Source organism: Lontra canadensis, unplaced genomic scaffold (assembly GCF_010015895.1).
Source record: "Lontra canadensis isolate GAN:19392208 unplaced genomic scaffold, GSC_riverotter_1.0 scaffold18, whole genome shotgun sequence".
NCBI lineage: Eukaryota > Metazoa > Chordata > Mammalia > Carnivora > Mustelidae > Lontra > Lontra canadensis.
This window is the reverse complement of record NW_022631012.1, coordinates 16,316,444-16,343,883: the sequence shown is the minus strand read 5'-3', so window position 1 is coordinate 16,343,883 and position 27,440 is coordinate 16,316,444. Positions and strand designations below refer to the sequence as shown.

The window sequence follows — 27,440 nt, the reverse complement described above, 5'->3', positions numbered from 1 at the left end:
TATTAAAAACTATTCCAAGAAATCTAAAAACAACACAATCCTAATTAATAAAGAAGAAACATGAATTTCACTTGATCTTAGCCAAAAGGCCGAGAAGCGATGAGAAGAAACATTACTTTAAAAGCAAAAACATACAGCATTGTTTTCTTGATGCAGGTAAAGAAAAATGTTACAAGTCTAATTCTTGACAAACGTGTTACATATAATGCGTAGGCCTGATTCGCTCTCAGGAAGCTTTCACGTATGCTTATATCTTGATGCTGTTTCTATCGGGCCAAATGTACATGATTAGATTCAATCATGTAAGTTAAAGAACAGGATTCAGGAGCACATAATATAATGAGGTGAAATAATGTGAGACCTTGAGAGTGATGATTTTCTGCTAGGCACCTTTCCCTTACTCTGCTTTTGCTTCATTTCTTTGTTCTTTTTGTATCTAGTTTTTCTCCTCTGTTAAACTGGCAATTCTTTTGAGGGCTAGGACTGTATATACATATATATTATATATATATATATATGTGTGTGTGTGTGTGTGCGCGTGCGTGCGCGCGTGTGTGTATGTGTGTGTATATATATTAATTATTTCTGTATTGTGCTGTTTTGTACCTGTGGGTGCTCTATAAGTACTTGTTAAATAAGTAAAAATGAAGAAATAACAACATCTTTTATTTGGTCACTGTTTTAAACATTTAAATTAAATGATTTCTTTAAAGACTTATTTATCATAGAGAGAGAGAGAGAGACCATGTGTGGGGAGGGGCAGAGGGAGAGGGAGAGAGAATCATCCAGCAGACTCCTTGCTGAGTGAGGAGTCTGGTGTGGGGCTTGATCTCATTGACCCTGAGATTATGACCTGAGCCAAAACCAAGAATCAGAGACTTAACCTACTGAGTGACTGAAGCACCCCTAAATTAAATATTTTAAATGTTATTTGGGAGGGAAAAAAGACTTACGGTGGATGTTGCAAATGCAAACACCTATGGTCAGAAATGAAATAAATGAAAAGGGCCAGGAACAATTGGGGCAAAACCAGACAGCAATGCCCACAATGGTCATTCAGCTCCAGCCAAAAAAGAGAATTCTGAGCAGGACAGAGGTGTGGGTGTGTGGAGCTGGGACAGAGGCCAACACTGACACAGTATCATTTACTCTTATAAATGAACATACTGAGGTTGTAACAATGCATGAAGCCTTAAAAATAACCACAAACTGTCCTTTGTATCAGATGTCCTGGGGGAGGAAAGAGAAGTGGTAAGGAGGCATGGTGCTGCAGGTGGGAAGGGGTACATTTATTGTCAGTTCTTTCTCTAGGCCTTATTAGTTCATTTGGGTGAAAAAGTGCAGAAGGCTTTTTCTATTTTCTATTACTAGAAAGTTTTATCCGGAAAAGTCTGGTAACAAATAGAATATTAATGTTTTTTTTCCATTTTTTTTAAGTTGGGAGATTGATATTTTTTAAATGTTATTTTTATTTTAAAATCCCGAGAAAAAACACTCATAAACCTAATTTTAAAAATAGAGTAAATATTGATATAATGATAAAATGACTTAAAACCTAGCTATTTAACAATAAACTCTTTTTGTAAGACAGCTGTTCCAAAATAACTTTTGGCATCGTCTATGGCTCTTGTCCACACATGGAGCAAATGTTCAAAGAGCTCACGTGCTATGTTTCCTGAAGCTTTTCTCTTCATAAAATAACCCCATTACTCTAATTGCTGGAAGAACAGTTACTTTCCTGTTTAAATAGATCTTTAACTGTGTCCAGGAAGTTAAATGCAAAACAAGGGCTCTGATGGTGATCTATCAAGACTAAATTAGTAGTTACATTTTTGTTTCAAAAGAAATTTTTTGGAGTGATTTATTTCCAGAAAAACAAATTGAAATTTCCCAGAATAGTAGTAGTAAACAGTATGTGTAGGTTGTTTATAAAAATCTAGTCTCAAGGACTGTTCCTGAAAACATTACTGAATGGTGACATTATACCTAAAAGGGAACATCATTAGCAGCTATAACTGGCTGTACACTAAACTATAGACACACATGGCCATTTAAAACTTGGTGACAATAATAGAAACAGTGAACAAATTTCACAGTTGCTTACTTGAAATGCCTTAGGTTTTTGGCTGTATTCCTTTAAAAAAAAGCTAAAACCTTACAAATACATCAGTGCAACTAAGAACAAACTTTCACTTAAAATCCCATCAATTTAGAATACTCATGAATGTATAATTTTTCTGGGTTTTAATTAATATGTATATATACTGTTCAGTTTTTCATTTGAATTTCAATTAAGTTATATTGTGTAGACTTTTCTAGGTCAACAGCCAATATACTTGTTCAATCTCCATAAACTGTTACATTGTATGGATGTACCATTGCCGCCTCCTCGGTTTTCCGATATTGAGAATCTGGCCCCTTATTCACTGATCATTAAACTATCTTCATATAAAAATTATTTCCCTCCTTTTCTTTCTTCTTAAAAAGAGATTTATTTATTTATTTTAGAGGGAGAGTGCACATGCATGAGCGAGGGGCAGGGGGCGGGACCAGGGAGAGTCAGAGGGAGATGGAGAGAAGCGGACTCCCTGCTGAGAAGAGAGCCCCACTTAGGGCTCGATCCCAAGACCCTGAGATCATGACCTGAGCTAAAATCAAGAGTTGGACACAACTGACTGAGCCGCCCAGGCGCCCAAGTCTTTCCATTTTTTAGTTAATTTCTTGGATAGAGTCTAATAGAAGAGGTAAAATGGGATTTATGATTTTTATCACCAGACTGATATTCAGAAACACTGTACTAATTCATTACAATGCCAGTTGCAATATACAAACACTTTCTTAAAGCTCTTTCAACACTAGATTTAATATCTTCAATTTAATTTTTCAGTTAATATTGGTGAGGTATTAATACTGTTTTACTTAAAAAAATTATTAGTTAGGTTGACCCTTTTTCCAAGTGTCTTTCGTGTTTGCTTTTGTATTTTGCTGTCCATGGATTCTGTCTTTCCATTCAAGACTGGGTATTACTTTCATGTATTTGGATGTTTCCTGTAAATTCTAAATGAAGCTCCCATAGGACACATTTGTTGGGAATTCCTCCCCACCATTCTTTTTTTAAAGCTTAGTTTTCCTAGTATATAAGTTATATTTATATACTCAAACTCCTCAACCTATTTATAATTGAGTATGTCTACTCAGTATACTCTTTCATTTTCTTCTGGACTTTTTTTAGGTAAAAAAGTTACCCCTTTATCTCATTTAAAATGTGTAGAGCCTATTTTTCTACAGAACAATTATCCATTTTCTGAGCAGCACTTACTAAATGATGGTTGTACCCCATTTTATTTCATCAGGTTTATTGCCAAACTTCTTATATGTGTGTAAATTTATTTCTGGCATTTCCATTCTGTTTCATTGGCCTGCATTGCTGTTTCCAAGTGTACAATTTGGTATGTGTGCTTCAGTATGTTTTAACCTTTGGTAGGAGAAGTCACTGACCATATTTCCTTGTTTTTTTTAAAGTAAGAAAGGAAACTGATGAAGAAGAAATACCAAGTATTTCTCAATACCACATGGAAAAGTATATACATGTACCTTTTCTATCAGTTCTTTTGCTATGTCATTTGTTTGTGTCTCATCGGTTAGAGGACATTCCTCAATCACAAGTCTCGGGTATCTTTGTCCACTGGGTACTGCCGAATGCTTCGGGCTGTAACAGAGAATATATTCATGTTAAGTTAGTTGATTATTTTCAGCTAATATGTTAAAATGAGTGAGCAACTCATAAATAAGGTCAAGACTATTTTTTTCCCCTTAAGCCTAATGGTTGTTTTCTTAGGTAAAAATATTAGAAAAACAGAGTAACTTCTATTAATTTTAATTTTCTTAGTTTAAACCTCTATTAATTTGTTTTCTAATTTAATATGGAAGAAAAAAATTCACCAGTCATTTTAATAAGAACTGTGAGAAATGGTTTCAGATCACTGTTATACCTCATTTTTGTACAGAAGCACACATAAGTGTCCTATTTAAGTGCAAAAAACTATCATCCTGTCTTTTTCCTTTTTTCCTTTTCTGATCTTTACCCCTTGCTTATTCTTAGTCTTGTCAGAGCACTGCTAAGTCCACTGGAAGTTATGCTAAAAGAGGAACAGTAATTTATACATAGTTTAACAGATTTGTAGTTAGGATATAAGCGTTGCTACCCTGAGATAAAATAGCATGTTTATTCACTAATGCTTGAAAAACCAGATGAAGTTCCATCTCATGGTGAAAGCTGGGGCCCGTACAAACCCTCTCAGATTTCTATAAGTTGGCAGTTACTGAGTAGCAGGGCAGTGTCCCTTAAAAGCACAACTGGAATTGTTTTTTTTTAAAGATTTTATTCATTTATTTGACAGAGATCACAAGTAGGCAGAGAGGTAGGCAGAGAGAGGAGGAAGCAGGTTCCCTGCCGAGCAGAGAGCCTGATACGGGGCTCGATCCCAGGACCTTGGGATCATGACCTGAGCCGAAAGCAGAGGCTTTAACCCACTGAGCCACCCAAGTGCCCCACAACTGGAATTTTTTAAAGTCCTTTTTTGTTTGTTTGATTTTTCAATTCTCCTGTTTTTTTTTCCTTCTATTTTCATTTTTTCCCCTCTATTTCATTTTTCTTTCCTTGCTTAGCCCTTTCCTAGTTAAAGTGATCAATTACTAGGCCAGCACTAAAAAGAGAAAACAGTGTTTACCCTGGTCTTTGAGATGGCTTGATACAGTGCCAGAGTTGTGTAAAAAAAAAAAAAATTGATGTTATTGATATGTTATTGGTTATTTTCATTCTTCATTGGAAAGGGCAACTGTATTTTGAAAACTATCAAACTTACAAGCGAGGCTGACAAAAATGGTTGCAGTATTGTTTGGGAAAACAGCTATTAAAAAAAAGTTAAAAAATGGTTTTTACATCCTACTTTTTTTTGGAAAAAGCTGTTAAGTCTATCTGATTTGTGAGAACTTGGCAGGTAGGTCTTTTCGCTGTGAAAGTTTTAAAAGGGAGAGATAGTTTCTGTCGCTACTATAAATAAAATACTATAGGACAGTTAAAAAAAACAACGCTCAGTGAAAGTGGCCTTCATTGGTCCAGTCAGCTCTTTCAGTCCAGTGACAGGACCTGTAGCTGACGGTTACTCTGCTGAAGGTTCTAGGAGCTTTTTGAGTCTATTTTCCTTTTCCTTTGTTCACGGACATCCTCAGGTAGGACCCATTTTCTGCAAAGCACTAAAATCAATGAGGAGCTTTAAAAGGAAGGAGGTGTAAGTTTCCTTCTCTAGTCCAGGTTGAATTACTGGAAAATGTGCTCTAAACCAACCTCCCTAATTATCCTTTAATCCTCATCACTACATTGAAACTTCCTTTTCTTGTAGCTGAAGAAACTGTCTCAACAGCTCCTCGTCTGTGTCCTTGAGCCCCAGGCTTACCTTGATTTCCAGCGCAACAGCACCACTCTGTACATGTAACTTGCTGGTAGGTGTTTCCTCTGCCCCACAGGTTGTATCACAGGATGAATGGCTCCAACAATGTATCCCTTAAGATAGTAGTCTTCCACTTTTGTTACTATATCTGGAATTGAATTTATCTTGATGACTTCTGGGTTCGGCGAAGCTGAAATAGCAAATGCAATGAGAAATTTGCACATTTATAAAATATTATTTTATAAAACATTATTTCTATCTATGTGTGATAATTCTAATGAATAGGAAGCATATTCATATAATTTAATCTCAAATAAAGTTACACTAACATGTATTATATCTAAATTAATTGTGGAAAAAAGCAAAAGTAACCTTCTAAGGTGGTAGATATGTAATATTACCAGTATGTTTTAAAGTAGAGTTGCCTTATACATATTTTTCAATTAAGGTAGCTTTATTCTTTAGGATTTCCTTTGAGTGACTGTATTCCATTAATAGATACTGAAGACATACATAAGAGAAACAATATTAAGTTGAAGAGCTAATTGTTTTTACAATTCTGAACAGGATAAGATGCATATTTATTTATTTATTTATTTATTTGTTTTTAAATTAAATTAAACTTAAAAAAATATTTTATTTATTTATTTAACAGAGAGAGAGAGCAAGCAAGAGAGCACAAGCAGAGGGAGCAGCAGCAGGAAAGGGAGAAGCAGGCTCTCCACTGAGCAGGGAGCCCAATATGGGACTTGATCCCAGGACCATGACCTGAGCCGAAGGCAGATGCTTAACAACTGAGCTACCCACGTGCCCCTGATGCATAATTTTTTAATATAAAATTAATACAAATCTAAAAATTACAAGTGGATGTAATGATATTTGTTAAACAGAGGTCATCACGTGCTTTCTTATTTCTATCACGTGTAATACCCCGTGCTCATTTCTGGCAAGTGCCCTCCTTAATGCCCATCACCCATTTAGCACACCCTACCTTCCTCCCCTCCAGCAAGCCTCAGTTTGTTCTCTTACCTGTAAAGTCTCTTACGGTTTACCTTCCTCTCTGTTTTTAAACTTATTTTTACTTCCCTTCTCCTGTGTTCATCTTGTTTTTTTTTTTTTTTTTAAAGATTTTATTTATTTCTTTGACAGACAGAGGCCACAACTAGGCAAGAAAGGCAGGCAGAGAGAGAGAGGGAAGCAGGCTATCTGCTGAGCAGAGAGCCCGATGTGGGGCTCGATCCCAGGACCCTGGGATCATGACCTGAGCCAAAGGCAGAGGCTTTAACCCACTGAGCCACCCAGGCGCCCTTCTTGTTTTGTTTCTTAAATTCCACATGAGTGAAATCATATGATACTTGTCTTTCTCTGATTTACTTCACTTAGAAGAATACTGATTTCAATACTTATATAAATGCTTGAGGAAAGGAATTGAAAAGTAAAGGAAACCAGAAATTCTTTTTTCCCGAGAGAGGGAAAGAGAGAAAAAGAATTGGGGGAGGGGCAGAGGGAGAGAGAACCTCACGCAGTCCCACACCAGCACAGAGCCTGACACGGGGCTTAACCACACAACCCTGAGATCATGACCCTTGGTGAAATCAAGAGTTGGACCCTTGGGGCACCTGGTTGGCTCAGGCAGTTAAGCGTCCGCCTTTGGCTCAAGTCATGATCTCAGGGTCCTGGGATTGGGCTCCTTGCTCAGCGGGAGCCTGCTTTGCCCTCTGCCTTCCACTCTCCCTGCTTATGTGCTCTCTCTGACAAATAAAACTAAAAAAAAAAAAAAAAAGAGTTGGATGCTTAACTGATTGAGCACCCAGGTGCCCCAGACGTTCTTTTTTAATAAGTAAAATTCCTAAACGTAGAGGAACTTTAAATGCAAAATTGATACGCAGTTGAATTATCTCTTTGAAGCAGAGCAGATCTGTAGAAACTACAGAGCAGTATGTTGTGTACAGTTTTTAACAAAAGGAAAAGGGTGTGTTATTTGGGAAAATGTTCTTCATGTTCAGGCAGAATTAATTTAAAAAACAATTTTATTTTCTGTAACAATATTCCTCATTTTCTGGAAAACAATCAAGAATTTGTATCTAGAAATAGACCTGCAATTTGATTCTCTTGAGTAAAAAAACATATGAAATTAATTCCAGGTATAGGCAATGCTGGCTGTTGGCCTTCTGTCAGTTTGGTCAGCGGAGTCTAGCAAAAAAACTGCTGCTAATTGCCTGAACACAGGAAGGAGGTTAAGAGGCAGACAAAGAAGAAGGGTCAGAGGAAATCCCCACCTCCCCTAACACTAATATCCACGTGATGGAACAGAACCTCCAACACTGGGTATTCTTGCCAACTTCCCAAAAGAAAATAAAACACTCAATAGGAAAGTTAAATAAACCAAGACAGATCCGTTTCCTCAAATTCTGATCCTCCTTTGGATTTACACGAATCTATTTACAATATATTTTCTTTATCGTTATGTATAGGAATGAAAACACAGAGAATCATCTTGGACTTTGAAGGAACAGCTGGGTTTCATGGCAAAACGGCCCTGTCCTGCGTGGTTGTGTGGTGATCACTCTGCCATTCATATGGTTTTACTCTTTAACGACCAATCCTGATTTTCAAACAAAGAAAAGGACAAACTACAAAACAGAATAAACTGTTAAGACTAAGGAATGAAACATAACCTAAACTTATTTTTAGAATTGCATACCAATTCCACAACATTTTAAAGAAATGCAATCTTTTAATAGATCTTGTTGCTTACTGTCCAAAGTGGAAATGCTTTGGCATGATAGCAAAGAATCTTCATGGTCTGGCCTCTTTCTTCTCATTCAGCCTTCCCTCTTGTCACCGGTTTTCTGGTGCGTCTTGCTGGGCGGGCGTGTGCTACTGCACTTCCTGAACCTTGCACACTGTCTCACGCCGCCAGGCTTTGATTTCCTTTCCCGCTCCATGCGCCTAGTGAATCACCTCTTCCCCTGTGCTGTGGTTCTGCTAGTTCCCTTTCAGACTTGATGAGAGTTACTTGTTTTTATGTTTGTCTCTTCTTCAGGACAAGGAACCTACCTTATGACTCTTTCTGTGCCCAGTGTTTTCCTTAGGTTATTACGTTAAGTTGGAAATTCTGTTCATAAGGGGATCTAGGAGGTGAAATTTTTGCATAAAGGAGGGAAAGCCGTCAACGTTAGCTAATGGAAACCAAAAAAGTTATCTAGTAAGTTCAGGAACAAAAGTACAATTTCTCTAGGACTTGTTGGAGGGAGACACCACAGGGAATGAACACATGGGCAGTGTTGTGGAATTGCTACTCTTTTGATTGTAAAAGTGAAGGTGGTCAAGAACCTGGTGAGAATCTAACCAGGGAGAGTTCAAGGTCATATTCACTTCAGACGGCTCTAACTTCAGGCCCCATTTTATGGTCCTTACATTAGTAATATTGCGATGAGAAAACCACATAGAAAAGGAGGTTAAAAAGGAATGAGAGGTGGAGCCACATCGGGTGTAATTAGCTCCATCTTGGAGTAAAAACTGGAGAAATTTGTCAAAGGGCCACATCCCATACACAGAATGAAGCTGTAGGCTTGGAGAGCTTCTCCATCCTGCTGCTTTTGCTTCCCTTGCTGCTGTGCTTGGAGTCACTGTTTGGTCCCATGTTGTCTCACCTAGTCTACTCTCATGCCACAAGTTGGAATGAAACCCCAGAAACCAAGAACTGAGGATTGGGAAAAGTCTGCTTTCCTCAAGCAATTCAGGCAACCCTCGCTCTGCTTGTTCTCTGTGAAATTGCCCCCATCCCAGGGAATGGAGGGCTGCAGCAGCCGATATATAAGAGGTACTTACTGAGTTCAAAAGGCACTTAAGTTGTTAGTAAATACAGAATATTTGAAAATACTTCAACGATTCTGTGTTTTACCAGGTGCTCAGCCGTTCATAATAATTAATATTATTTATTTTGGTTCCATAATGCCACCTTCATCATTAAAGATTATATGGTATCTGCTTATAATCTTTATCTGCATATAATGTGTATGTACTTAATGCCACTAACTGTACACGTAAAAATGGTGAAGATACGGCACCTGGGTGGCTCAATTGTTAGCCTCTGCCTTCAGCTCAGGTCATGATCTCAGGGTCCTAGGATCGAGTCCTGCATCGGGCTGTCTGCTCAGGAAGGAGCCTGCTTCCCTCTCTCTCTCTGCCTACTTGTGATCTTTCTCTCTGTTAAATAAATATATAAAATTTTAAAAAAAATGGTGAAGATGGTAAACTTTATATTTTCCCACAATAAAAAAGGTTCTATGTCAAAGAAAATATATATCCTATATGTACATATTAAAATCTACTTTCTCCTTCTGAATTTGATGACCTTAGATACTTTATATAAGTAGAATCATACACTACAGTTGACCCTTGAACAATGTGGGGTTTGGGGCATCAGCCCCCACGCAGACAAAAATCTGCGGATAACTTTTGACTCCCTGAAAACTTAACTACTAATGGCCTCCTGTCAACTGGAAGCAACATAGTCGGTTAACACGTTGTATTAGGTACTGTCTCCTTACAATAAAGTGAGCTGGGGAAAAGAAAATGTTATGAAGAAAATCTTCAGGAAGAGAAAGACATTTACAGTACTGTACTGTATTCATAAAAAAACCTGCATGTAAGTGAACCGGTGTGGTTCAAACCTGTGTTGTTCGTAGGTCAACTTATTTTGTCTTTTTGTGACTGGCTTATTTCACTTAATATAACGGCACATGGTTCATCCATGTTGTAGCATGTGACAGGATTTCTTTTCAAGACTGAAGAAGTTTCCATTGTATCTATATACCACATTTTGTTTATCCATTCATACATCAGTGGATGTTTAAGTTGATTCTACTTGCCTATTGTGAATACTGCTGCTATGAAGGGAGATGTGCTGATATCTGTATGAGATCCTGCTTTCAGTTCTTTCGGATATATACCCACAAGTGTGATTGCTGAATTATATGGTTAATTCCATTTTTAATTATTTGAGGAATGGCCATATTATTTTCGATAGTAGTCGCATGATTTTACATTCCTGTCAACATGATTTTACATTCCTGTCAATGGTGTATATAAAGTATCTAAGGTCATCAAATTCAGAAGGAGAAAGTAGATTTAAATATGTACATATAGGATATATATTTTCTTTGACATAGAACCTTTTTTATTGTGGGAAAATATAAAGTTTACCATCTAATTTCTTTATATCCTTGTCAACACTTGTTTTTAGTACATTTTTTTTTTAATAGTAGCCATCCTAATGGGTATGGGGTGATATTTCATTGTAGTTTTGATGTGCATTTCCCTAATGATTAGTGATGTTGAACATCATATGCTCCTTGGTCATTTGTGTATCATTTTTGGAGAAATGCCTATTCAAGCCCTTTGCCCATTTTTAACTTGGGTTATTTTTGTTGTTAAGTTGTAGGAGTTATTTATATATTCTGGATATAATATTTACTCCCATTTCATAGGTTGACTTTCTACTCTGTTGATTGTGCCCTTTGATGTACAGAAGTTTTTAAGTTTGTTATAGTCCCATTACCTATTTTTGCTTTTGTTGCCTCTGCTTTTGGTATTATATCTGAAAAATCTTTGCCAAATCCAATGTCATGAAGGTTCTCCCATATATTTTCTTCTAGGAGTTTTATAGCTTTAGGTCTTACATTTAGGTCAAAGTTTTTTTTTTTTTTTTTTTTTTTTTTTTTTTTAAGTATAATGGCACTAGTTTATTGGTTTAAAAAGTTGTTTTTTTTTTAAGATTTTATTTATTTATTTGACAGAGAGAGATATCACAAGCAGGCAAAGAGGCAGGCAGAGAGAGAGGGGGAAGCAGGCTCCCTGCTGAGCAGAGAGCCTGATACTGGGCTCGATCCCAGGGCCCTGAGATCACGACCTCAGCCGAAGGCACCCAGGCACCCCGTTAAAAAGGTGTTTTATTACTTCTTCCTCAAAATGATGACATATAAATAAAAAGAAACTTTGATGCTTTCCCATTGATTTTAATGATGACCTTAATGTACGGTAGGCTGCAAAATGAAAACGTAAAAATTCATGAAAGTATAAGAAATTTTGAAGTTTATGAGAAATACTATTTACCTGACAAAAGTGAAACACAGATGTATGTAGATTACAGATGATAACTTAAAAATACATGAGTAGAGATGAGCATTTCATTTTTATGAAAGTGTGTCTGCATAAATTATAAAATTCAATACAAGAGTAAGGGATATGCCTTGGCTTGAAAATCTATCCTGGCATTAACCACTACTGTTGGCAGGTGATAATGACAGTGGATATCATTACCTGTGTGAAGTTGGGTTGTTTTTCCATATGGCATGCCTAAACAGAGTGCTTGAGGTTTCAGTCAACAAACCGTTTAAGGATCACTTGAACTAAAACAGTGAGTCCTAGTTCCCTGTTTCTTGCCTGAAAATTGCCATTGGTACCTTCTGGCAATATCAAGGAAGCCCCAGTGGCAAACCTGTAGAATGGGTGTCAGGTGCTTCAGAGAGAAGGCCAACAGTCTTTTAAGAAATGTGGCATTTCCAATGCTCCTGACAGCCCAGAGGAAAAAATTATGTGGAAAAAAGGGGACACATAGGCTCTGAGTTTGAAAATGATTTGGAAGAATTGGGGCTTGAGTGTAATTAAAGATGTTTTAAGGATATCTTTATTGCACTTAGTTTTCCTTTTTCTATGTATGTAGGAGAGAGGTGGAAGGAATAATTAATGTTTAAAAATGTCTGAAAGATGTTTTATCATTGGTAAAAATTAACTAAGTGAGAAAGTAGTAAATCATAGTTTAATTCATACATTTTTTTCTCCCTTAGCAGTACATAAAGTAATAATGTGTTTTACAATCAACAATGTTTTGGAGTCAATGAAAAATAATAATTAAATACAAAGAAGTGTTGCAAATACATTGGCTAAGAGAATGAGGATTTGAAGAACTCTTGGTTGGGTGCTATAAATGTTAAAAAAAAATCTGAACAGGGATAAATTCTTAGTTCTTTTCATAGCTCAAAACACAGAATGAGGTTGAGGTCAAGATGGCGGAGAAGTAGCAGCTGAGACTACTTCAGGTTGCGGGAGATCAGCTAGATAGCTTATCTAAAGATTGCAAACACCTACAAATCCAACAGGGGATTGAAGAGAAGAAGAACAGCAATTCTAGAAACAGAAAATCAACCACTTTCTGAAAGGTAGGACTGGCAGAGAAGTGAATCCAAAGCGACGGGAAGATAGACCGCGGGGGGAGGGGCCGGCTCCCGGCAAGCGGCGGAGCAACGGAGCACAAAATCGGGACTTTTAAAAGTCTGTTCCGCTGAGGGACATCTCTCCAGAGGCTTAACCGGGGTGAAGCCCATGCGGGGTCAGCATGGCCCCGGGTCCCGCAGGGTCACAGAAGGATCGGGGGTGTCTGAGTGTTGCAGAGCTTACAGGTATTAGAACGGGGAAGCCGGCTACAGAGACGGAGCCGAGGAGTGAGCTCTCAGCTCGGGCTTACCTTGAACCGGTCGCAGGCTCGGTGAGCTCGGAGCACGGCCGGAGGCCAGGGTGACGGGAGCAATTGGGCGCTGTTCTCTGAGGGCGCACTGAGGAGTGGGGCCCCGGGCTCTCGGCTCCTCTGGGCCAGAGACTGGGCGGCCGCCATCTTCATTCCCGCCCTCCAGACTCTACGGAAAGCGCTCAGGGAACAAAAGCTCCCGAAAGCAAACCCGAGCGGATTACTCAGCCCGGCCCCTGGTAAGGGCGGTGCAACTCTGCCGGGGCAAAGACGCTTGAGAATCGCTACAACAGGCCCCTCCCCCAGAAGAGCAACAAGAAATCCAGCCAAGACCAAGTTCACCTACCAAGGAGTGCAGTTTCAATACCAAGGAGAGCGGCGGAATTCCAGAGGAAGAGAAAGCAAAGCACAGAACTCATGGCTTTCTCCCATGATTCTTTAGCCTTTCAGTTAATTTAATTTTTTTTCTTTTTCAATTATTTTTTCTCTTCTTCTGTTAAATTTTTTTAACTTTTACCCTTTTCTTTTTTAACGTTTTTTAACTAGTTTATCTAATATATTATTTTCCTTTTTATATTTTTTCTTTATTCATTTTCTTCTTTTAATTGTTTCTTTTTTTTTTTTCTTTCTTTCTGAACCTCTTTTTATCCACTTTCTCCCCACTCACGATTTGGGATCTCTTCTGATTTGGTTAAAGCATATTTTCTGGGGGTTGTTGCCACCCTTTTAGTATTTTACTTGCTCCTTCATATACTCTTATCTGGACAAAATGACAAGGCGGAAAAATTCACCGCAAAAAAAAAAAGAACAAGAGGCAGTACCAAAGGCTAGGGACCTAATCAATACAGACATTGGTAATATGTCAGATCTAGAGTTCAGAATGACGATTCTCAAGGTTCTAGCCGGGCTCGAAAAAGGCATGGAAGATATTAGAGAAACCCTCTCGGGAGATATAAAAGCCCTTTCTGGAGAAATAAAAGAACTAAAATCTAACCAAGTTGAAATAAAAAAAGCTATTAATGAGGTGCAATCAGAAATGGAGGCTCTCACTGCTAGTATAAATGAGGCAGAAGAAAGAATTAGCGATATAGAAGACCAAATGACAGAGAATAAAGAAGCTGAGCAAAAGAGGGACAAACAGCTACTGGACCACGAGGGGAGAATTCGAGAGATAAATGACACCATAAGACGAAACAACATTAGAATAATTGGGATTCCAGAAGAAGAAGAAAGAGAGAGGGGAGCAGAAGGTATATTGGAGAGAATTATTGGAGAGAATATCCCCAATATGGCAAAGGGAACAAGCATCAAAATCCAGGAGGTTCAGAGAACCCCCCTCAAAATCAATAAGAATAGGTCCACACCCCGTCACCTAATAGTCAAATTTACAAGTCTTAGTGACAAAGAGAAAATCCTGAAAGCAGCCCGGGAAAAGAAGTCTGTAACATACAATGGTAAAAATATTAGATTGGCAGCAGACTTATCCACAGAGACCTGGCAGGCCAGAAAGAGCTGGCATGATATATTCAGAGCACTAAATGAGAAAAACATGCAGCCAACAATACTATATCCAGCTAGGCTATCATTGAAAATAGAAGGAGAGATTAAAAGCCAGGACAAACAAAAACTAAAAGAATTGGCAAACACCAAACCAGCTCTACAGGAAATATTGAAAGGGGTCCTCTAAGCAAAGAGAGACCCTAAAAGTAGTAGATCAGAAAGGAACAGAGACAATATACAATAACAGTCACCTTACAGGCAATACAATGTTACTAAATTCATATCTCTCAATAGTTACCCTGAATGTTAATGGGCTAAATGCCCCAATCAAAAGACACAGGGTATCAGAATGGATAAAAAAACAAAACCCATCTATATGTTGCCTACAAGAAACTCATTTTAAACCCGAAGACACCTCCAGATTTAAAGTGAGGGGGTGGAAAAGAATTTACCATGCTAATGGACATCAGAAGAAAGCAGGAGTGGCAATCCTTATATCAGATCAATTAGATTTTAAGCCAAAGACTATAATAAGAGATGAGGAAGGACACTATATCATACTCAAAGGATCTGTCCCTTCTTCTTCTGTTAGAAGATCTAACACTTTTAAATATCTATGCTCCTAACGTGGGAGCAGCCAACTATATAAACCAATTAATAACAAAATCAAAGAAACACATCGACAATAATACAATAATAGTAGGGGACTTTAACACTCCCCTCACTGAAATGGACAGATCATCCAAGCTAAAGATCAACAAGGAAATAAAGGCCTTAAATGACACACTGGACCAGATGGACATCACAGATACATTCAGAACATTTCATCCCAAAGCAACAGAATACACATTCTTCTCTAGTGCACATGGAACATTCTCCAGAATAGACCACATCCTCAGTCCTAAATCAGGTCTCAACCCGTATCAAAAGATTGGGATCATTCCCTGCATATTTTCAGACCACAATGCTCTGAAGCTAGAACTCAATCACAAGAGGAAATTTGGAAAGAACCCAAATACATGGAGACTAAACAGCATCCTTCTAAAGAATGAATGGGTCAACCAGGAAATTAAAGAAGAATTGAAAAAATTCATGGAAACAAATGATAATGAAAACACAACGGTTCAAAATCTGTGGGACACAACAAAGGCAGTCCTGAGAGGAAAACATATAGCGGTACAAGCCTTTCTCAAGAAACAAGAAAGGTCTCAGGTACACAACCTAACCCTACACCTAAAGGAGCTGGAGAAAGAACAAGAAAGAAACCCTAAACCCAGCAGGAGAAGAGAAATCATAAAGATCAGAGCAGAAATCAATGAAATAGAAACCAAAAAAACAATAGAACAAATCAACGAAACTAGGGTCTGGTTCTTTGAAAGAAATAATAAGATTGATAAACCCCTGGCCAGACCTATCAAAAAGAAAAGAGAAAGGACCCAAATAAATAAAGTCATGAATGAAAGAGGAGAGATGACAACTAACACCAAAGAAATACAGACAATTATAAGAACATACTATGAGCAACTCTACGCCAACAAATTTGACAATCTGGAAGAAATGGATGCATTCCTAGAGACATATAAACTACCACATCTGAACCAGGAAGAAATAGAAAGCATGAACAGACCCATAACCAGTACAGAGATTGAAACAGTCATCAAAAATCTCCAAACAAACAAAAGCCCAGGGCCAGACGGCTTCCCGGGGGAATTCTACCAAACATTTAAAGAAGAACTAATTCCTATTCTCCTGAAACTGTTCCAAAAAATAGAAATGGAAGGAAAACTTCCAAACTCATTTTATAAGGCCAGCATCACCTTGACCCCAAAACCAGACAAGGATCCCATCAAAAAAGAGAACTACAGACCAATATCCTTGATGAACACAGATGTGAAAATTCTCACCAAAATACTAGCCAATAGGATTCAACAGTACATTAAAAGGATTATTCACCATGACCAAGTGGGATTTATTCCAGGGCTGCAAGTTTGGTTCAACATCTGCAAATCAATTAATGTGATACAACACATTAATAAAAGAAAGAACAAGAACCATATGATACTCTCCATAGATGCTGAAAAAGCATTTGACAAAGTACAGCATCCCTTCCTGATCAAAACTCTTCAAAGTGTAGGGATAGAGGGCACATACCTCAATATTATCAAAGCCATCTATGAAAAACCCACCGCAAATATCATTCTCAATGGAGAAAAACTGAAAGCTTTTCTGCTAAGGTCAGGAACATGGCAGGGATGTCCATTATCACCACTGCTATTCAACATAGTACTAGAAGTCCTTGCATCCACAATCAGACAACAAAAAGAAATTAAAGGCATCCAAATCGGCAAAGAAGAAGTCAAACTATCACTCTTCGCAGATGATATGATACTATATGTGGAAAACCCAAAAGACTCCACTCCAGAACTGCTAGAACTTGTACAGGAATTCAGTAAAGTGTCAGGATATAAAATCAACGCACAGAAATCAGTCGCATTTCTCTACACCAACAACAAGACAGAAGAAAGAGAAATTAAGGAGTCAATCCCATTTACAATGGCACCCAAAACTATAAGATACCTAGGAATAAACCTAACCAAAGAGACTAAGAATCTATACACAGAAAACTATAAAGTACTCATGAAAGAAATTGAGGAAGACACAAAGAAATGGAAAAATGTTCCATGCTCCTGGATTGGAAGAATAAATATTGTGAAAATGTCTATGCTACCTAAAGCAATCTACACATTTAATGCAATTCCTATCAAAGTACCATCCATTTTTTTCAAAGAAATGGAACAAATAATCCTAAAATTTATATGGAACCAGAAAAGACCTCGAATAGCCAAAGGAATATTGAAAAAGAAAGCCAAAGTTGGTGGCATCACAATTCCGGACTTCAAGCTCTATTACATTACAAAGCTGTCATCATCAAGACAGCATGGTACTGGCACAAAAACAGACACATAGATCAATGGAACAGAATAGAGAGCCCAGAAATAGACCCTCAACTCTATGGTCAACTAATCTTCGACAAAGCAGGAAAGAATGTCCAATGGAAAAAAGACAGCATCTTCAACAAATGGTGTTGGGAAAATTGGACAGCCACATGCAGAAAAATGAAATTGGATCATTTCCTTACACCACACACGAAAATAGACTCAAAATGGATGAAGGACCTCGACGTGAGAAAGGAATCCATCAAAATCCTTGAGGAGAACACAGGCAGCAACCTCTTCGACCTCAGCCACAGCAACATCTTCCTAGGAACATCGCCAAAGGCAAGGGAAACAAGGGCAAAAATGAACTACTGGGATTTCATCAAGATCAAAAGCTTTTGCACAGCAAAGGAAACAGTTAACAAAACCAAAAGACAACTGACAGAATGGGAGAAGATATTTGCAAACGACATATCAGATAAAGGGCTAGTGACCAAAATCTATAAAGAATTAGCAAACTGAACACCCAAAGAACAAATAATCCAATCAAGAAATGGGCAGAGGACATGAACAGACATTTCTGCAAAGAAGACATCCAGATGGCCAACAGACACATGAAAAAGTGCTCCCATATCACTGGGCATCAGGGAAATACAAATCAAAACCACAATGAGATATCACCTCACACCAGTCAGAATGGCTAAAATTAACAAGTCAGGAAATGACAGATGCTGGCGAGAATGCGGAGAAAGGGGATCCCTCCTACAGTGTTGGTGGGAATGCAAGCTGGTGCAACCACTCTGGAAAGCAGCATGGAGGTTCCTCAAATTGTTGAAAATAGAACTACCCCATGACCCAGCAATTGCACTGCTGGGTATTTACCCTAAAGATACAAACGTAGTGATCTGAAGGGGCACGTGCACCCCAATGTTTATAGCAGCAATGTCTACAATAGCCAAACTATGGAAAGAACCTAGATGTCCATCTACAGATGAATGCATAAAGAAGATGTGGTATATATACACAATGGAATACTATGCAGCCATCAAAAGAAATGAAATCTTGCCATTTGCGACGACGTGGATGGAACTAGAGGGTATCATGCTTAGCGAAATAAGTCAATCGGAGAAAGACAACTATCATATGATCTCCCCGATATGAGGGAGAGGAGATGCAACATGGGGGCTTAAGGGGGTAGGAGAAGAGTAAATGAAACAAGAGGGGATTGGGAGGGAGACAAACCATAAGTGACTCTTAATCTCACAAAACAAACTGAGGGTTGCTGGGGGGAGGGGGGTTGGGAGAGGGGGGGTGGGGTTATGGACGTTGGGGAGGGTATGTGCTATGGTGAGTGCTGTGAAATGTGTAAACCTGGTGATTCACAGACCTGTACCCCTGGGGATAAAAATATATTATATGTTTATAAAAAATAAAATTAAAAAAAATACACAGACTGAGAAAAATCTGATTTAATACATGTTCATTTGCTGGGGGATGGAGGAAACCCTAGAGACTTCAGCTGACCACAGATTAATTTTAAGTTAGCAGTTCGGGGTGCCTGGGTGGCTCAGCCAGTTAAGCATCTGCTTTCAGCTCAGGACATGATCTCAGGTTCCTGGTATCAAACCCCACATCGGGATCCTTGCTCAGTGGCGAGTCTGCTTCTCTCTCTGGCCCTTCCCCCTCTTATACGGCCTCTCTCTCTCTCTCAAATAAATAAATAAAATCTTAAAAAAAACAAGTTAGCAGTTAATCTAATGTGATTATGGTCATCTGAAAGAAAATTGCCTCCACAGGAAGCTGGCTCACTGAATTCTGTGCTCAGTATAGCAACACTGGAATACTTCGTGTTTGTTTTCCTTCCCCTACACATTTATCACCATCTAAATAATAATCTGAATATACTTGTGTGTTCACCTGGTTATCTTTTCTAAAGATTGATTTATTTGAGAGAGAGGGAGTAGGTACCTGCGTGCACATGCCCATGCGGGTCAGGGGAGGGGCAGCGGAGAGAATCTTCAAGCAGACTCCCCGCTGAGTGTGGAGCCCGAACTGGGACTTGATACCTTGACCCATGAGATCATGATTGAGCCTAAATCAAGAGTTGGAGGCCCACCTGACTGAGCCCCCCAGGTGCCCGTCACCCCGTTATCTTATTTAAGGTCTGCCTCCCTCACCACACTGAAAGCTCTAGGAAGGCAGGGGGATAGTCAGACTTTATTCACCACGACTTCTTTATACCTGGAACAGTGCCTACCACACTGATGCTCATTTAATATTTGTTGAATTAATAAGTGGATTATGTTCAATTTAAGGGCCCAATCAGACGCAGTTTCAAGCTGGGGTACATTAAAAAAAGGTGTTCAGGATAGTGAGGGGTCTGAAGGCCCTTACAGGTATTCCACAATTATGTGTCAAGGAAGGGAGGACCCAGGATGCCATCTGGATGTATGTGGAGGGCTGTCCCACAGAAGCAGCAGGCTGGTGTGGCACTGGCTGAATGGTGGAGGCGACAGCCACCTGGACGAGTATTCACCCCAGCTGCAGCTGGCCGGGAAGCACAGCATGAGTCTGACACACTCAGGTCTGTAAGTGTAGGTGTGGGCCTCGCAAGGATCACCCGCTTTTCCATGAGAGGCCTGGAGCCTTCAGCTCCCCTTACTACCAGGCGTGTTTGGACTGAGGTCACTGAGCAGACATTCACAATTTTTGTCATATCTGAGTACCATTGGATTTCCATATTCTTAAATTTCCTCTTTTAATTTTCTTTTCTTTTTTGTTTTTTAAAGTGTAGAGCCCAGTGCGGGGGCCTGAACCCACGACCGTGAGATCAAAACCTGAGCTGAGAACAAGAGTCAGATGCTCAACTGACCGAGTCACCCAGATGCCTCTTACTTTTCATTTAAACTTCCATTTATTTCAAAAGGAATCTCTATTTCTCATATGACCATAAAGGCAGAATCATTTACCATAAGTAGAAAGCTGTCATACAAAGGAATACAATGAAAATACTAGATTCTAGCCAGATACTGATATCTACCAAAGATTCTGAACCATACCTCTGTTCTCTCTTTGTTGAAAAGGAAAATTAGCCATTAGAGAGGTGTTAAAGATACATTAATTCCAAACTGATTGGGAGGGCTAAAAAGAATTGAAAAGGGCACAACTATGAGACTCAGTGTTATTTAATTCTCTGCCTGTGTGTACAACTTGAAAGCATCTCATGTCCAGTGCCAAGTGATTTGGTCGAGGCTCAGAGACCCACTAAGGAGGAGTAAGGACACAATGACAGTAACAAGGAGACAGATGACATCAGAGGGATAAAATGAATTCTAAAGCTAGATAAAAGAACTATAAAAACTTTACAGTTTAGGGTCACTTAATGGGCTTTCTATACTTCATTGTCCCAAACTGATCATGAAAATGAACTCATTCCCTCCATTCTCTTGTTTCAGAATATGGTTTTCAAAGGCAGAGTTATGTAACATGTTAAAAACTATCACCAAGAAGATAGTTATAACAGAATAACATTGGTGCTTAAGGGGGTTCCTGTTCAGGTGGAGAATGTATTTCTAAGGAACACCTCATTCTCTGGTGATGTCAATGGAACAAGTCCAGCTTTCCAGGTCAACTCCACACCCTCTTGCACTCTCACTAAAGTAAGGTTATTGTCTTGAGTCTCAAAGCAAAAGAAATGTTAATGCACTAAACACACACACACACACACACACACACACACACACAGCGGTTTTGGGAGGAATTACAAACTGAGAAATCTAGAAAGGTTAGAGAGGGAGGAAAAAATTATACAACTATATCCTAACATAAGTTTATGTAAAGCTCATGTTTCTTTGGGCTCAGTGCCTTATAGTCAGTATTGAACTGCCTCAAGTGTGTATGTTCTTCTATCTGCAGCTCTGTGCCTTTTGTTAGTTTGTTTTTAAGATTTTATTTACTTATTTGACACAGAGAGAGATCACAAATAAGCAGAGAGGCAGGCAGAGAGGGAGGGGGAAGCAGGCTCCCCGCAGAGCAGAAAGCCCGATGTGGGGCTCCATCCCAGGACCCTGGGATCATGGCCTGAGCTGAAGGCAGAGGCTTTAAACCCCTGAGCCACCCAGGCGCCCAGGTCTGTGTCTTTCGATAAGCAGCCCTCAGCACAGACATGACAGTTATGGTAAGTGCTTAAGAATACTTACTAAAGGACCAACAAATGAACAAATTAGGTGTAACATATTCAATGAACAGAGCTCCAGGGTTCTCATGGAGCATGGGTTTAGAAAATAGACTCTAGAACCTGGAATCGAATTTTAGCTCTGACACTTATTAGCCTGGAAAGTGAGATTGAGAATAGGATCTGCAAAGTGAGAATGAGAATAGGATCTACCCCTCCCTTCCCCCACCCAAAATAGGATCTACCCTATAGGATTGTCCGAAGGATTAAATAAGTTAATATTTGTTCCTAGAAAGTAGCTGGCGTGCAGTATGTGCCATACAATGGTTGCCTGCTTTGTTAAATAAATAAGGTCCTTACCTCCGGAAAGAGAGGCAATGCAGTATTTTCCTCAGGGTGTTAGGCTCTTGAAGCAAATCACCTGGGTTCAAATCATGATTATGCCATTTACTAGATCTGAAATGAGTTACTTTGCCTCTCTGAGACAAGGATAAGTAACTGCAGTACTTCATAGATTGTTCAATAGTAACATGAGCCCAGTGCCTGGCACAGAGTAAACACTCAGACACCAGGGCTGTGTCTGTCTCTTGGTGGTCCAGTTCAGGAAAGAGAACTTCCAGTGAAGGTGTCTTCAAGGATGTCATTGTTGGTTTAAAAATCTCCAGAAAGGGACGTCTGGGTGGCTCAGTGGGTTAAAGCCTCTGCCTTTGGCTCAGGTCATGATCCCAGGGTCCTGGGATGGAGCCCCGCATTGGGCTCTCTGCTCAGTGGGGAGCCTGCTTCCTCCTCTCTCTCTCTCTGCCTACTTGTGATCTCTGTCTGTCAAATAAATAAATAAAATCTTAAAAAAAAACACTTAAAAATTTTCCAGAAAGAAGATCACTGTAGAGATTTGGATTTATTCCAAAAACACAGCCTGCTTCCCATCCTGTAGAATTCTAGAGGTCTCTAACTCACACTCTAGATCAGAGGTCCTTATGCATGCTCTAGATCTCGTGTCCCAACTCACCCTGTGGATTCGGTGCTCCGAAGCTCACAGTCCAGATCAGGACTCACTGACTTAGTACACTGAGTCCCAGTAAGGACACTTAAGTGTCCAGTAAGGCAGCTGAAGGCACCAGGCTGTTAAAATGAAGAAAGGACCTGTTCTGGAGGGGGCTGTGGGACCTAGAAAAGACTCAGAACCTCATCCAAAGAGAGTAGTAGGTTCAGCTAAGGGCTGCCATATAAGCATGTGGGCCCAGTTGTTATTGGATCTTCTAATTTTTAAGAAGAACCCCAAATCCAGATTCTTATGTAATATTTGCACATTTAAAAAAAAGATAGTTAATTCAAATATTTTAATACTGTGCACACCAAGTGAGACCTGTCTGGAGGCTGAATATGGCCCATTATCTCCTTGGTTTGCAACTTCTGCTGTGGGTCACACCAGGAACTCTGCTGACTAGAGCCTGCTCAGGTCCAGGCCGGGCCACCTAGATCACAATAGACAGTGTCCAGCATCCTAGGACACAGAAAAAATGATCCAATTCTTCATTAATGGGAAGAGGAGAAGGATGGTGATAGAAGGGCTGGGGTTCACTCTTTTAACAAATTGTCCTCCTTATCTGACATTGGGACTTGCTTTAAACATCATTCAAGAAAAGTAAAGCCAGGAGCATAGAGAGGAAAAATAAATCCAGGAATTTTTATGAGGACTTCCCTTCATGTAAGTCCCTTCGATTCTTACTTGTGCTGAGAAGAGACTAGAAGTCTGACTGAGCTGAGAGGTGTGAGGAAGGGGAGAGTTGTGCACACAGAGGAATTTATTTTCATCAGAGCTGACCAGAGTGAGTACTTTCCCTCCACAACATGCTCGGTGTTTGAGGCCAAGCCTTTGATCTGATGTCTTTATACTGGGGCAGTAATATCAGAGGGTCAATTTGTTGTTGTTGTTTATTTTTCTAATTACTTTTTTTCAAGATTTATTTTTTAAATTTTTTAAAAAGATTTTATTTATTTATTTGACAGACAAAGATCACAAGTAGGCAGAGAGGCAGGCAGAGAGAGAGGAGGAAGCAGGCTCCCCACTGAGCAGAGAGCCCGATGTGGGGCTCAATCCCAGGACACCGGGATCATGACTTGAGCCAAAGGCAGAGGCTTCCCACTGAGCCACCCAGGCGTCCCTAAGACTTTGTTTTTAAGTAATCTCTATACCCAATGTGGGGCTTGAACTCATAACCCTGAGTTCAAGGTCGCATGCTCTACTGACTGAGCCAGCCAGGCACCCCTTGGCTCTATTACTTTTGATACCAGGAAATTCAGGGGGGAGGTGGTAGTTGTTTTGGCTAGAATTTGAACAGCACAGGCGGTGAGCAGCGGCTGTAAGCCATCCGTCTTCCTCCTCCTAGCTCTGCAGCCACCCTCCGTTCTTTCTCAGTTCTTTGGGAGAAGGAACAAATGGTGCTGTTCACAGCATTATTGGGTGTGGTTGGTTACTGTGAAATTGATGCTGCATTATTTGTAAATGCTTTATTATACCTTAAAGACTATTGTGGATTACTGATGAAAGAAAATATTTTGTAATTGCTTTGAAAACTGTATAAATGCAAAGTGGATTTCTATGATTAAAATTGAAACACACTGAAAGTCAAGCAACATTTTAACATTTGTCTTCATAGTTTCTAAAATAAAATATCAACAGACTTTTTTATGCTCATTTGCTTAAAAGCTTCTTAGGCAAAGATCACATTTTAGAAACAGAAAGATTTACCTTCCAGTATAAAGCTAAGAACTTGCTCAATGACAAAATCTTTGCTCTGATGACATAACTCCATGAAAACTGTCCAAGACATATATATGTTCTTTCCACCAATTTACTTCTGAAGATTGGTATGTGTTTTTGAAATATTTATGAAACATTATTTCCTCAGATAAACATACAATGTACAAACACTGGCAAGTAATTTCGCCATATTTTCAAAAGGGAATAGACTGTCAATCTCCATATATATTTAGGAATTATAGTAAAAAATAATAGGTAACATATACCAAATGCCTATTTTGTGCCGGGCCCTATGTGAAATGCTTTACATGCCTAATCTTAATTAACCCTTACAAAACTCCATCAGGTAGATACTATCATTATTCTCAGATAAGGAAACCCAGGAAGAGAGAGATCTGGTAACTTGTCCAAATTGCTAGTAAGTGATGAGGCTGCAATTAAACCAGACAAGATTACTCCACAGCCATACACTTCAGTGCCTTTAAGAAAGTAAAATTCCATTGATTTGGGTCATGTTAAGAATTTGTGAACGTTCAGACATGAGTTAGGCTAAAGCTTTTGGACTATAATAAGTTGTTAAGCAATTTCACATATGGATATTAAAAGGAATATTTGGTTTACTCTACTTATCAAAATGCTTAAAATTATTTAGCAATATGAACTGCTAGATGAACAATATACAAATTATGTAATCTTTTATGTTTCCATGGAAGCTGCCATTTTTATAGTCACTCATTAGTATATTTAATCGAAGTAATGTAACTGTAGTTTTAAATATGCTAAAACTCTATTGAACTACGGGTTCATTACTATAGACAGATAAATGAAAGATCAAATTATGACCATTTCAGACTCCTGCAGCTTTCTGTTTCACTGCTGCCTCCTTCCTGAGCTTCTCTCCATCCATTCTGTTTTATCTGTGGTTCCCGGACAGACCATGAAATTTTCTTTCGTTTCTGAGTTTGTATATCTTGTCTTTCAGCCTTATTTGCTTTACCTATACTTCCTACTTAGCCTTTTTTTTTTTTAATCTTTTAAAGATTTTTGGGTAGGGGTAGAAATGTCACTGCCATACAAAAATAAAATAAAACATAAACACTGACAGGACGTGGGTAACCACCATCCGTTCAAAAATCAGAACATGGCGGGCACTCCAGAAGCTTTCCATTTTGCCCTTCCCAATCACAATCCCCCTCTCCGACTCTGGGCTATCTTGGATTTTATGGCCATCATTTCCTTTCTCTTCTTTCTAGTCTACTATCCAAGAATGCAGCCTTAAACACCATAGTTCAGTTTTGCCCATTTTTGTTTTATATAAATGGAATCATATGGCATATCCTTCTGCATCTATCTTCTTCTTTTTTAAAGATTTTTAATTTTTATTATTATTTTTTAAAGTAATCTCTACACCTAGTATGGGGCTTGAACTCACAACTCAGATATCAAGAGTCACACATTGTATTCACTGAGCCAGCCAGGCGCCCCCAGTGTCTGTCTTCCTTCATTCAGCATTTGCCTGTGAGATTTGTCTTGTGTAGGTTGCGTAGTTTTAGTTCATTCATTTTCACTGCAGTACAGTCCAGGTTGGCAAAGTACTGACTATGGCTTATTTCATAACATAGGGTATGTTGGTACTACAATGGCAGAGCTGAGTAATTGTGATGGACACCACGTGGCTCACAAAGACTAAAATATTTACTGTGTAGCCCCTGACAGAAAGAGTTTGCTGACTTTTGCAGTATAGTGTTCCATTGTGTGAGTATACCACAACTGATTTTTCTAATCTCTTATTCTTGGATTTCTGTGTTGTTCATTCTTTTGGGCCATTATAAATAACACTTCCCTGAACACTCTTGTATGTGCCTCACAGTATGCATGTGCACACTCCGTATTTGGTGTATCTTCAGCTAACCAGGTAATGCTAAAGCATTTCCCCCCCAAAATGGTGTACAGTTTAACATGTGGTATCGTCAGTCTTTTAAAATTTTAGCCATTTTGGATAATTTTTAGTGGTATCTCACTGTGGTTTTCACATGCGTTTTCCCGGTTACTAATAAGGTTGAGCACAGTTTCATATGTCCATTGACCTTTTGGATTAACTATTTTGTGAAATGCCTGTCCAAATTCCTTGTGCATTTTTTCCCTATTGGGTTGTTTGTTTTTTCCTTATAAATTTGCAGTTGTATTTTCTCAATTGTGGGTACAAACGTTTGTCTAAGTCCTACTCATTCTTTACATCCTACCTCAGATTGAGGTGACCCATCTTTTAAGGAATCTTTCTGGATCACACCAATCAGGTATATGCTTCTATAACCCTCACACTTCCAGCATAGCCTGTATCATAGTATAGTGTATGATGTACACATTTTTACTGGGTGTCCCTCAGTAGGATGCTCACTAGGGTTCAGGTTCATAAAGACCAGGGACTAGGCTTTATTTATCTTTGTACCCTAGCTCTTAGCTCAGTAGGTACTCAGCAAATATTAGTTCAATGAATGAGTAGCTGTCCACCCAGATATAAGTAGTATATGCAGGATAGGAGATATAAGTTACACTGCCGATAGAAATGTATATGTATTTTCTCTCAACATCAGTATTTAAGAGGATCAACTATACGCTATTATCAGAGACTCTCTTCTCTCTCAGTTCAGGCTGGGATCATTCTCTTCCACAATAGTCTGGATTTGTGAGGTTTTATTATTCTTCTAAACCAAATACCTCACCATTTCAAATATAATGGAACTCCCCATATAGGTTTTATCACCTGGTAGGAATTTGGGCTAGGCACTATGACAGGGATTACATTCATGTTTGAGTAAATTTCGTCACTTTTGACTGTTTGAGGAAATGCTCATGAACTTAATAGACTCAGACAGATACAGAAAATTTAGTTGGACCCGCCCTTCCTTTCTCTTTTTCTTCTCCCATTCGCTTCCTTCCCTCATTTCTGATCCTTTATTCGTTGCTTGTTGATTCCTCAACGTGTTCTCTTCAGGGCTGTATCTTCATTCTTAAAAAGTTCCCTACAATTTAAAATTACTGACCACTTCTTGCTTTTTGAAGCCGTTCCTTTCCTTGTGTTCTC

The 27,440-nt window shown here is 39.0% G+C and overlaps 1 protein-coding gene across 1 annotated transcript in view; it reads right to left on the bottom strand.

The window, feature by feature from the left end:
* The window catches only part of RFTN2 (raftlin family member 2), a 78,352-nt gene that overhangs the window by 45,976 nt on the left and 4,936 nt on the right, over positions 1–27,440 (bottom strand). The window contains exons 2-3 of the mRNA XM_032860152.1: positions 5,457–5,640; positions 3,595–3,709 (exon numbers count right to left, since the gene is read on the bottom strand). Of these exons, the coding sequence (XP_032716043.1) occupies positions 3,595–3,709; positions 5,457–5,640 (299 nt within the window). The remainder of the gene's footprint in view (positions 1–3,594; positions 3,710–5,456; positions 5,641–27,440) is intronic.